This window comes from Petaurus breviceps, unplaced genomic scaffold, assembly GCF_028583685.1.
Source record: "Petaurus breviceps papuanus isolate PSGF00001 unplaced genomic scaffold, PetGlider_PUasm1.0 90977, whole genome shotgun sequence".
Classification (NCBI taxonomy): Eukaryota; Metazoa; Chordata; class Mammalia; order Diprotodontia; family Petauridae; genus Petaurus; species Petaurus breviceps.
In genome coordinates, this window is record NW_027187391.1 from 6,480,856 (window position 1) to 6,494,410 (window position 13,555).

At 37.9% G+C, this 13,555-nt stretch overlaps 1 protein-coding gene across 4 annotated transcripts in view; it reads left to right on the top strand.

Annotated features, from left to right (window-relative positions):
* Window positions 1-13,555, top strand: part of NHSL1 (NHS like 1) — a 294,193-nt gene that overhangs the window by 118,529 nt on the left and 162,109 nt on the right. Inside the window, exon 1 of one of the 4 annotated variants that reach the window (XM_069077257.1) lies at window positions 1,044-3,658. The exons of 2 other annotated variants lie outside the window; for them this stretch is intronic. In XM_069077257.1, the coding sequence (XP_068933358.1) occupies window positions 3,457-3,658 (202 nt within the window). In that variant the 5' untranslated portion in view covers window positions 1,044-3,456. Of the gene's footprint in view, window positions 1-1,043; window positions 3,659-13,555 lie in introns of those variants that run through there. One more of the 4 variants, XM_069077260.1, reaches the window with a different exon arrangement.

Below are 13,555 nucleotides of genomic sequence, written 5' to 3' on the forward strand. Positions count from 1 at the left end.
TATAATTATAAATTATAATTATTATATAATTATAAATTATAATTATTGTATAACCATAATTTATCATTATTACTATGATTAAATCACTCTGCTGGGCACTTGGAAACTGCTAAAACAAAAAAGACAAGGCTCTTGTCCTCAAGAACTTTTTTATTCTATCAAGAAAAATCACATACACACAAGTGGAAAAAAACAAAGTCTATTTAAAGTGGATCAGTCCAATTTTTTTGTGTAATAATAAAAGACAATATTTTTACATATTTATATATTAGTGTCATTAGTTATTACTTTAAAAAAAAAGCACCTTTTGTATGTGATTCTAGCATTTTGTTATTCTTAGAAAGAGTTCTGGTTTCCTACCGTGTTTCCCCGATAATAAGACACTGTCTTATTAATTTTTTTGGACAGAAAAACACCAGAGGGCTTATTTTCAGGGGAGGGCTTATTTTAATGAACATTGACAGCAATTTTAATAAACAGGTAAATGTGAACAAAAAAATGTACCTTTATTCAATAAGCAAATCACTGGGGAAGAACAGGATGACGCACTCACTGCTGCAGCTCTGATTGGATGCAGCTCAGAGCGCGGTGTGCGTTTCACCCCGGGGGGGGGGGAGGGACGGTGCATACAGAGGGTACCATAATGTAGCATGTAGCGCAGGGGATCACTTTCACTACAGTAGCAATCTCAATAGGGCTTATTTTCGGGGGAGGGCTTATTTTAGAGGAATCTTACACAGTAAGGGGAAGGCTTATTTTTGGGATAGGTCTTATTATCGGGGAAACACGGTAAGTAAGAGTCAGGATACTTGGATTCTCTTTCTTTTGCTGTGTGACCCTTAAGTCACTTCCTTCTCTGTAACTGTAAAATGAGGAGGTTATATTAGATCAGGGATTCTTAACATGCCTCCCTTCTTACTTCCATTGATAGATTTCAGGGAGTCAATGAACTTGGATAGAAAAAATTACATATTTTCTCCAATGTAACTGGTTTACTTTGTATTCCTATGTATTTTATCTTATGCAACTTAAAAACAATATTCTGAGAAATAGGTTTCACCAGACTGCATATACAAAAATGTTCAAGAACTTCTGTACAAGATTATTGATTTCTAATATCCCTCCCACTTTTAACTTTCTATGAGCTTGTGATTCTATGACCTGGGTCATTTTGTTGCTTAAAAATACTAAAATGAAGCTGTTATGTGCTATTTTATCTCAAAATCATTTTCCAGCTAGCAATCTCTTAGAGTCTTGCTTAGTGGGAATAGCTACCCGAGGGACTTTCCAACATTGATTTTCTAGGTAGACTGAAGAGTTTTTGTTTACAATCTCACAGAACTGGAGTAGGTGTATGATACAAATCCCTATTCTTGGAACATTATTTACCTACTGACATTTTCACCTGCATTTTTCTTTTATATCTACTTTCATTTTACTCTTTTGTTTTCATTAGCAATGTGCAAAGAAAACAACTAAGACTGGGCTCTTTACTGTTTTTTAGTGTTCCCCTGAGGACAATCTATGTTACTACTCAAAAGCTCAATATGCAAAGGGGACATTGACCTGGGCCTGCATATGAAAGGTGCTGTTGGCTCTAATGGCAAAAAGAACATTCAGGCCATGATCCTCATTTTTTCTTTTTAAATTTTTATTGATTTTTTTTGCATCACCTTCATTGCCCAGTATATCCATCCCTAATCCCACAGAGAGTCATCCATTATAACCAGGATTAAAAAGAGAGGGAGAGAAAGTACTTCAGCAAAGCTAGTCAACACATAAATTCAATCCTATATATATGTTCTAGATCCACTGTCTCCCAAGTCTTCAAATAAGGGATAGAGGTATATTCTCATATCTCTTTTTAATGATTGTGTGTTGACCATGGACTCATCACTGCCACAGGTCAGTTCTGCTTTCACAAATGTTGCCCCACTTGGCTGGGATGAATGATTGAACTGAATGATGTAGTTCTGGGTTGCTATCCTAACACACCTCTTGTTAATTCTGGGGCAGAACTTTGGGTGGCTGGAGGTTGGAATAAGTGGAGAAGTAATTCAGGGTTCTAAATACCACTGCCTTTTTTATCTTACCCCATATTTAAGGGATGGGAGAATGTTGATGGTCTATGTTCTCTTTTTTGCACCCTGTCTGCTTAGTGGTAGGGAGTGTTAGCTAGACAGGATAGCGCCTTTGCCTCCTCACTGCCATGAGTGGTCTAATAGCTTTGTTATTAGCCTAGGTAGAAATATAGCCCCTTGGATTTATGCATTCAGGTGATGCTATGACAGCTAAAGGGGTCACACATCCCTGGACTATATTTGTTTATAAAAATTATAAACCCATAATTCTCTGTAATTAAAATTAAAATTATTTTAATTAAAAAAAGTTATTAAAATTACATCTAAAAATCCTGTACATCAAAAATATTCCCTGAAGTCTGATTAGAAGTCCACTCACTTCTTATTTACTCCTTTAGGAATTAGTAGTTTCCAGAGACACTTGCATTGTCCCCAGCCCTCCTCGAGGAGTTCGGAAGTTTGCTTTGCCACTGAGATATTGGCTGTGGAAAGGCGGAGATTTCAACCTCCAATGCGGTGCCTTTAGTACGTGAGAGAGCCTATCGTATTTCACTCCATTGCTTACTCTGTAATCCAAGCAATAGCCACGCAGCCTGTTTTATTGTTTGTGGAGTCCTTCTGTAGATCCCCAGCTTTTCATGAAGAGGAAGGAGGAAAAGGAGAGAGAGAACAAGTGGGAGGGTTCATGATTGAGTTGTATCGGAGTGAAGGAACGGAGCACTTTGATTTTTGTCCAGTAACCTGTTTGGGTGGGAGAAGTATTGCCTTTGTGGGAGATCGGCAAACTGGGACCCTAAGTTAAAACTGAGTCTTTATTCCCCAGGGCAAGGAGGAGTTACTTCCTTATGCAACTGCAGGCTGGATTTCAGTCCCTGTGGGAGAAAGATGCCTGGGAGAGGAGTAAGATTACAGTCTTGGAGGCTAGGTGCACAAGGAGCAAATGGGTGTGCTTTGGTGCTATACTGCACAAAGTCCTAACAAGTTTTTCTGAAACCAAGATCCTGCTGCATTTTGACTGTTTTTCTTTTCTTCTGTTATATTTGGCTGTGGACAAAACATCCCAGAGGAAAAGGACTTGGGAAGATTATATCAACTCAGTGATCAAGTACCAAAGAAGTGTGACTAGTTCAAATACGTTGTTACTCTTGACTTGAATTTCTGGATACCCCTTTCAGACTCTGCCTCCCACTCCCTCCTCTCATTCTTTTAAACGAATGGTCAGAAGTAACAACCCTTTTGGATTTTGCCCGGAATGTTGCTTAAGTAGCCGGAAGGTGAGGACAGCACTTTGTTAAAGGACCAGGAGGAACTTTTTGAAAGAGAGCTTTTTGTCTAGGCTGATTTTTGTGTACAGTAAATTCTGATGTAAAAGAAGATGAAAAAGGAGTGTGCTTCAGGTTCCTTCAGACTCAAGTCAAACTCAGGTTCTCTCTCACGTGCTGTAAGCTGGATAAATTTCTCCTCCTTGTCCAGGCAGACAAAGAGGTTGTTTCGTAGTGATGGAGAACTCTCAATATGTGGGCAGCAGGTAGAAGATGATGATGAAAATTGGATCTACAGAACTCAGCACAGAAAAGGTGACCACTTTATTTTTTGGCTTTGTTATTTAGAGTTCTTTTGTTTATGACAATAATTTGACTTTATAATTTTGTCTTATGCATCTCTTAAGATGGTTTGCAGTGGCATTTCCTTACATGTATAGAAATTATTTTTTCTCAAAAAGCTTGACCTCTTGTCATCCTAAGGAAAAAAATAATTGTCCCTCCCCCTTCATCTTTAGCTTTCCCCACCAAATCTACATTTGTGGAATATTAAATAGTACAGTACAACCACAATTTTATTTGAGTCTTATAAGTATTGGCATTGGAAAGTAAAGCTTTTTCCTGGAATAGTGCATTATGAAAATTCACAGCAGTCATAGCTTACCTTGTACAATTATGGCGTCTTCCTTATAAGGAGATATTCAGTGAGTTATGTACAGTCTCATCAGTTCTTATTACAATCCTTCCAGACAAAAATTAAACAGGTGATAGTATCTTGAATTGAGGAAAATTAGCTGCAGAGTGGTAAAGGGACTTGGCCTAAGGTCTCTTGGTCAGTAGGAAACTGGAATCAAGGGACTGGAATCAAATTCTTTTCCTGGTGCCAGTCCTGCACTCTTTTTCCTGGATTAGACCATATGCTATCTTTTTTAATGTGTAGAAAAATGATAATCTTTTACCTAGAAATGTGGAATATAATTCAATATTAATAAACATTCCCATTTTTTTTGTTTAGAATTTCAGAGATTTCATTCAACTGTGGTTAAGTACTTTTTGGTGGGGACTGAATGCCTAAGTTCTAAAATGGTCTCTCCTTTCTGTGTAAGGCTCTGCATGGTCTGGGAGCACTGTGTCACTCTGACAAAGGAGCCTAGTTCAGGCATTCCGCATGACTGTGTTCCTTTGCTTATCGCATTCTTTCCATGGTGGCTTTCTCCCTTGTCAGGACCTTTCAGTAACCTGCTCTCTCATTCTCTTGGAGACACAAAATGAATAAATGTGAGGAAACAAACTTTGCTTCATTCATTTCTATATGTTTGTGTCATTGGGGTTTGGGGGATGGGAGCAGGGAGAGCTTCTTAAAAAGACTGAACAGGTATTAAAGTATTAGCCCATTTTCAATTAACTGTGATTTTAATATTTAATAATACCCACAAGGGACTAATTGTGTACTTTAAAGTTGTCAGTTCTGTTTCATACTTGGCTAGTCAACTGTGGTCAATAAATGAGAAGAGAGCTTAAAATTAAAAGCCTAATTCCAAAGTGCCTTATAATAAAGGACAGACAATGGAATAACATTTGCATTTTTCTTTCCTGACAAGAAGCAGGATGTGAATTTCTGCTTTTTCCAATTTAGGAATAAACCACAGTGGTTTCAGTAATGGCTGGGTTGTAACCTTTGTAGCAAAAATGTTAAATGAGTGTATGCAGCAATGATGTGGAAGCAATAAGATGTAATTGGCAAAGTTCTGAATATTTTTCCTTCCAGAAAGTTGCTGTCAGTCTTTTCTTTTAAAAATAGCTCTTGAGTTAATGGTGAAAATTATTTAAAATTATATTTTAGAATTTTTGCAAGAGGTTTGTTATGTGTCTAGGGAGAAAGAGATTCTGCCTGACTGCTATGTGTTCATTTCATTTGGAATCAAACAAATACTGCACACTTGACTTATAAAACATAACAAAGTCATTGTAAAGAGCCCAGGAAAGGGGAGGAGTTGTTTGTGTAGTTGAACACGACTGTACAAAAGATTGCATCCTTTATCCCTTCTGCTAAGGAGTATAGTTAATGAATGAAGAATAAAAAGAGTTGTTATTACAGTGTTTACATTTATGTGGCTTCTGGAAACCTTTAGGCATTATGAGGTGCAAGCATTCCTTGATTAGGAAATAGATTTTCCTGAAAAGTTCACTCTAAGAACAAAATTCAGTGTATCTACTCCCATGTTAAAAGTTCTTGTTGTAAAATGTTTTGCTCCCAGCTTTGATTTGCTGTTTCTATGAGAAAGGTCTTGCAATTATGTGTTCATTTGGAAGACTGTGGTTCTGACATTTCCTTATGCTTGCATAAAATGAAAAAAAAAAGTTAAGAAAAATTGTACACGGGGCATAGTTGGCACCAACACCGAATGAAGGCAGTTGTGAAGTCCTTGAGGGTGAGGACTGCCTTTTGGTTTTCTTTGTGTCCCCACACTTCGCTCAGTGCCTGGCACATTCTGTTTGCTTAATAAATGTTTATCATTTGACTGACTGATACACGGCCAGGGCTAATAATGCCCCATAGGCATGTAGAGTTTGGAAGTTTCAAGTAGGAAGTTGTTAAAGCAGTGCCATCCAAAAGGAATATAGTTTTTCTTTTCCTTTCTCTCATAGTGACCCCTCTGATGCTCATACATAGACAAACCCTTTAATTTACATTTGTTTACTTTTGTTTGACTTAGTTTAGATTCTGAAACCAACCAGAAGAAACTGGCTTTTTAGCTTCCCTAGGTGTGTATATCATTACCTTATATGCTGTCTTCCCCACAGAGGCTCCTGGTACACTGAAAGTGGTGGTGGTGAAGAGAGGGAGAAAGGGGGTCCTTCTTCCAAGCCTTTTGGCCTTTAACGCCTTAACCCAGAAACTGCTTGCAGCTCCTGGTTTGTTGCCAAACCACAGTTCATAGTTCTCTCTGCTGCTCATGGGCAGCAATAGTGTGACTGGTATATTTGTCTTGCATTCTATGAATGCAATAAATTTAAGGGGAAAAAAAAGGAGCTATTTATCAATAATCACTTATATGACTCTCAAAGCTTTACAAAGTACTCATAGATTTAAACTTGGAGGGGACTTGAAGAGGCCATTTAGTCCATCCCCTCATTTTACAAAAGAGGAAACTGAGTCCCAGAGAGGTTAATTGACTTACCTGAAGTCACAGGTAGTGACAGGCAAAATGTGAACCGAAGTTGTCTGACTCTATACTGATGTTCCTGTTTTTATATTTTGGTTTATAACTTCTACAATAAAATTGATTTCCTCAGGAGGACAGGAAGAACACCAACCTTGAGATAGAAGATGGGGGTCCCAGCTCTTTGAGCCTCAGTTTAATTTTTTGTAAAATACAAATAACAATACTTTCACTACCCATTTCATAGAGTTGTTTTAAAGAAAGAAATCTGTAAACTTTAAACTGCTATAAAATTAAAAATATTATTATTTAATGCTTTTCTCATCTTTGCTAGAGAAAGGATGGTAATCATATTTGTGTTTCAGATTAGCTTTGAGATCATCTCTTTGTTGTTGCTGAGTTGTTTCAGTTGTGTCAGACTCTTTGTGACTCCATTTGGGATTTTCTTGGCAAAGATGCTGGAGTGGTTTGCCATTTCCTTCTCTAGCTCATTTTACAAAACTGAGGCAAACAGGGTTAAGTGACTTGCCTAGGGTCACATAACTAGTAAATGTCTAAGGTCAGATTTGAACTCAAGAAGATGAGTCTTCCTGACTCCAGGCCTGGCACTTTATCCATGGTGCCACCTGGCTGCTCAGAGATAACTTCTAGTGGAATATTTTTTATAAGTTCTTGCCCTGATAACTCATATTTGTTCAGTTTTTTTATTCTTAGATCCATGAAAGTGAGTTAAAGGCAGATGATACAAAATGGCACATACTCAGCATTTAACTACTAATGTTGGCAGTGTTAGTTGGTACACCACCCCAAGTCTCTAGGCTTTCTTCTGTTGTCATTTGTTATGCTGTAATGGAAGAGAAAAAATGAATTTCATAGCAATAACTTTCAGCCATCAGATTCTTAAACTGATATGTTCCAGTGTGATAGCACATTATGTTACAATTGCATTAGCAATAAAAATCAAGGACATGTATCAGTGTCTCTCTTCAGTATTAGGTTCAGTGTACCGTATGGTGTTTTATAAGGTGTCTGTGAAGGAAAATGGAATACATAATGTAGTAGGTGAAACAATGTGAAGCTTTTTATGTAGAGCTACAGAATCTGAATTGAGACTGTTTATTCATTCCTTCATTCTTTTCTCCTTTCAACAAATATTCTATTCAACAAATAATTCATGGAGTGCCCACTATGTGCAGAACATTTCATTAGTTTACAGAAGTATAGTATCAACACTGTACTTATAAACTTCCCTTACATAAAAAAAGCTCACTGCTCTCTAACCTCTATACATTGTGGAAAACTTAGGGTTTTTGGAGGATTTTGAGTTCAGAAATAGGGGAAGAAATAAGCTGTAGAAAGCAGAATTTTAGGAGTTGAGCATCGTGGGGCAAGGGCACACATAAAGAAAGTCAGCTTGTTTCCTTAGTGTTTTGTTTTCCTTCCATAATTACTACTTCCCCACCCACCCCTAAACCTACCTCATTATGGCCTAAATCCACTTTTTACTTAGTTACATTGCATGAAACTCTTCAGATTATAAATATATTAGGAAAAGATCTAGAAATATGTCTATAACAAATTCTTTTATCCACCAATGGCAGTAGAGCCACCACACTTGGAATCTAACATCATGGTTCCCAGTGTGCTGCATTAGGAAGTAGAAATAGTCCTAAGGAAAACAAGATCAGAAAAGTAGCTGGGCTAAGGCTTAGCATATACAGAGGAAGTTTGGCCTGGAAGTGACACAGTTTAGATAGAGGGTGTTAGTTGCTAAGGTGTTTGAAATAGAAGTCCAAAGATTTTGGGGGAAATGTCTTACTATTAAAAAGATTGATTACAAATGTGTTAATGACTACTGAACTAAATGCCTAGCTCTAGAAATTTTAATGAGAATGTTCTACATATGCATTGAGGGAATCCCTGATGTAGATATAAGAAAGCAATAGAAAGGACAATAAATGATACTCTATAGCAGCATGAAGATTTATAGTTAGGATTAAAATTTGTGGAGAATTTAAGAATCTACTGTGTTTAATGTTTATTTGTGATTGAAAAAAATTAGATTTGGTAGAGTAAAACTCCATCTTAGGGGCTCTTCATAATAGTGTCTATTACTCATATACCATAAAGTCAAGTCAGCAAGCATTTAACAAATGCTTGTTAAAATAATGCAAAATTCCTTCAAAGATGTAACTGAGATAACTTAACCATCATGGAGGTTTTTCTTTCCACTCCTGCTCCCTCCTTGGAAATCTATATGTGAAACGCTCACTTAAATGCTATTAAGAATGGGGAATAGGGGCGGCCAGGTAGCACAATGAGTAAGAGCACCGCCTCCAGTGTTGGGACGACCTGGAGATCAAATCCCGGGTTCAGACACTCAGCACCACACCCAGAAATGACTGGCCGTGTAACCTTGAGCAAGTTACTTAACCCTGATTGCAGAATGGGGAATAAACTTCCTATACACAAAGATCCTAAAAAAAAAAAAAAAGACTTGCTTATTCATATAGCTATGTATAAAAATGTGTATGCACATATATTCCATAGCATATAAGGAGGTAGGTGGTACCATGGATAGAATGCTGAACCTAGAGCCAGGAAGACCTGAGTTGAAATCTAGCCTCAAACTCTGGGCTTCTTAACTTCTTCCTTAGTTTCCTCATCTGTAAAATGGATAAAATAATAAAAGTAACACCTACCTCCTATGGTTGCCGTAAAGATAAAATGAGGTGATGTTTGTAAAATGCTTTGCAAACCTTAAAGTAGTAGATGAATACTAATTATTATAGTAAACAATATTGATTCATTTATATACCCCAGACAAAGGAAGGATAGTACTTTAAGTTTCAAAATTATGAGTAGCAGTAGGTGTTTAGAGAGGAAGAAGACAGTAAGAAATGGGAGATAGTTGCAGAAAGAGAACTAGGTGGGTGACAAAAATAAATTTTTCCTTTTCAAAACTACCTAGAGTTGGTCCATGCCCAAGAAATACAGAGAATCCCTTGTCCTCCACCCCACTCCCACTTTTCTTCCTTTTTACACCACATGGTCTTCTATTCCCAAGGGATAGAACAAGGCTGTTACTATTATTGGCATAATTTAGATTGTTGCAATATGTCTTTGGTAACTATCAATAATTTACAACATTTTCCAATTTAAATGAGTTCTAAACTCTCAAATTGTGAACTGTCTGTATATTGTTCAGTTGTCTTCAAATAGATTGCATTTCTAAGGAGATAAGATGAAAAAGGAAAGATAAATATTAAAAGGCAGCATGAAATTGTATCAATTGAGAGGTATAAACAAGAATGTTTTGCAAATCAAAGACTTCATGCCTTCAACTAACTTTTTTTTTTAAAAGCAATCTGGGTTAAGTAAATTGCTCAAGGTTACACGGCCAGGTGTTTCTGGGTGGGTGCTAAGTGTCTGAGCCTGGATTTGATCCCCAGGTCATCCCGACACTGGGGCCAGTGGTCTTACTTGCTGTGCTACCTGGCCACCCCTCAACTAACTTCTTCTTAGGCAACATGTAATAGGAGAAAGAGGGAAGGATTTGGTATTGGAACAGAAGAAAGAATACTGAATTTGGAATGAGAAGAATGAGATTCAAATCCTTGACTTGACTCCTTACTCTTTGTGTGACACCAGAAGCTACTTAAATGTTCTGGGTTCTGATTTCATTATCTCTAAAATTAAGGGGTTGAACTAGGTGATGGGAAATCTTTTCCAGCTGTAAAATCTATGATCTGGGATTATTTTGTTATATCCTCCTGGCCCTTAACATTCAATTCAGTGGATATTTTATGGATCTATTCTTTGTAACCAGTTCTATATTAATTGATGCAGGAGCATAGTATAAAAGAAATCTGTAAACAGATAGCAGCATTAATGTGTAAAATAAGACAATGGACCCACAAGTCAGAAAATTTTAGTTCATTTCTCTATCATTTAATTATTAAATTGTTAATAATAAAAAATATTAAATTGTAAGTAACTCAACAATTTCCTCAGTGACATAGAAAATCAAGAAATAGTGTAGTATGTGTGAAATGACTATGATTTTTACATTGATAGTATGTTTAAATCAACAATTATCTTATCTCCTCTGTTTTCCTATAAAGATTTCTCCCTTACCTTCCAGTGCCCTAGAAAAAAAAACCCTTTGATGTTCTGCTCTTTTCTAATCATTTGCAAGGCATTTCACTTCTTACCCTCAGGTTTCTCATCTGAAAATAGGAATATTAATCTTTGCTCTTCCTCTTTTACAGGATTATTAGAATGAAATGCAATAATATATATGAAAATAACTTTTAATTATGGTATGTAAAGGTAAGCTATTATTATTTCCTAAATTTGCTTTCATCATTTCTTATCAAATAAAAGAAAGTAGATATGCTATTATTATAACTTCTCTGATTCCTAAAAAGAGAAGTCATATTTTATCATATAACCAACTCTTCAGTTAATGATTTAAAAGGTAGAGATAGGTAAAATAACATAATTGAAATCCTGCATTATTTGGGACAAAAATTCGATTTTTTCTGGTCACATATCTTTTTTTTTTTTTTTAAGCAATTGGGGTTAAGTAACTTACTCAAGGTTACACGGCCAGTTATTATTTCTGGGTGTGGTGCTGAGTATCTGAGCCTGGATTTGATCCAGGTCATCCCAACACTGGAGCCGGTGCTCTTACTCGCTGAGCCACCTGGCCGCCCCTAAGCAATTGGGGTTAAGTAACTTGCTCAAGGTTACACGGCCAGGTGTTTCTGGGTGGGTGCTAAGTGTCTGAGCCCGGGATTCTATCTCCAGGTGTTCTCAACACTGGAGCCGGTGCTCTTACTCGCTGTGCTACCTGGCCGCCCCTCTGGTCACATATCTTATGCAGTTACTCCTTTTCCACCAAAATTGGCTATAATACTAATATGCCAAAATTGACTAACTTGAATTTCAGTTTTTATTTTGCCTTTCTGTCTTAAGGCACAAAATACCTCTGAGTTATAGACAGGGCTAAAGTATAATGGTCAGAATGAGAAAGAGAAGAAAATAATTAATTAAAAAGAGTAATCCATACATTGGATAATCAGTAATTGAGTAGTTTAGAGCCAACTATATTTGAAGACATTCTTCCAACTCTTTTTCAGTAGGGTAGTTATAAAAAATAGTCTCGGTCTATAATTTAGTTAGTAATGACTATATATGTCACAAATGGAGAAGTAAGGCATAGAGAAAAAATATGTAGCAAGTTAAACATTACATCCCATTAAAGAGCCATAATTTCTGGGAAAATCACTAGAAAATAAAACTTTTAAAAAGTGATTTGCGGGGCGGGGCCAAGATGGCACAGTAGAAGCACGACCTTCTGTGGCTCTGGCTTCCACCCTCCCCGATCCATGTAAAAAAGGGGACTCTAAACAAACTTTGTAGTTGCAGAACCCACAAAATGACACAGAGAAGCTAACCTCCTGTTGAGGACAGCCTGGCAGGCCAGCAGGAATCCAGCACAGCGCTCTGGGAGCCGAGCCCAGCCCCATACCTAGGCTTTAGCCCCTAGCCCCTGGCCAGAGGGACTTCAGATCAGCAGCAGCTGTGGCCGTTTCCAGATTTATCAACACATAGATGGGAAGGACAAAGTGAGAGGTCAGTGCAATCTGGACTTTGGGACCCAGTAATTGGGAGTGCGTGGCTTTTACCCCCGGGGAGAAAAGCCGCTGAGACGCCAGGCACAGCCAGCCAGCTCCATATGGCGGCTTCAGCTCCTGGCCTGCAGAATGTAGGGGGACCAAGCACCAGTCTGAGGGGTAATCACTCTTGCTTTAACCTGCTTGGATCTGGATTGCAGTCTAGGGTGGAGGTTCTGGGGTGGGTGTCCAGCTTGTCAGAGCATGTGAAGACCTCAGAGAGGGCACCCATCTAATACCTCTGGCAGCTGAGAAAACCCCAGCTGTTGGGACTAAAGCTCCCCTGTCTGGTGGCAGAGTCCTACTGTGGCAAAAAGCCCAAAAGTCAAGTAATTGAGTAGCAAAATGAGCAGGCAAAGGAAACAAAGCAGACAGAAGATTCCAACATTACACTCCTATTTTGGGGACAAAAAGGAGCAAAGCATGGAACAGGAGGAAAACAGTGACGTCAGAACTCCTGCACCAAAAGCTTCAAAGGAAAATACAAGCTGGTTACAGGCCATAGAGGACCTTAAGAAGCAGATAAGAGAAGTGGAGGAAAAATTGGGAAGAGAAATGAGAACAATGCAAGAAAATTGTGAAATGAGAGTCAACAGCCTGACTGAGGAAAATAATACCTTAAGAAACAGACGTCTGACTCAAATGGAAAAGGAGGCTCAAAAAGGCAATGAGGAGAAGAATGCCTTAAAAAGTCGAATTTGCCAGATGGAAAAAGAATCTCAAAAGCTCACTGAGGAGAATTATTGCTTCAGAATTAGATTGGAGCAAATGGAAGCTAATGACTTTAACCACTGACCTGGAAAATAGATCCAGGAGAGATAACTTAAAAATTATTGGACTACCTGAAAGCCATGACCAAAGTAAGAACCTAGAAAGCATCCTCCAGGAAGTTCTCAAAGAAAACTGCCCTGATGTTTTAGTACCAGAGGGCAAAATAGAGGTTGAAAGAATCCACCAATCACCTCCTGAAAAAGATCCCAAAAAGAAAACTCCTAGGAATATTATAGCCAGGTTCCGGAATTCCCAGATTAAGGAGAGAATATTACAAGCAGCCAGGAAGAAACAATTTGAATATTGTGGAAACACAATCAGAATAACCCAGGATCTGGCAGCTTCTACACTGAGGGATCGAAGGGCTTGGAATGTGATATTCCAGAGGTCAAGGGAGCTGGGACTAAAACCAAGAGTCACCTACCCAGCAAAACTGAGTATCATGTTTCAAGGGAAAATTTGGTCATTCAGTGGAATAGAGGACTTTCAAGCATTCTTGCTGAAAAAAACCAGAGTTGAATAGAAAATTTGACATTCAGATACAAGAAGCAAGAGAAGCATGAGAAGGTAAACAGGGAAAAGGAATCATAAGGAAC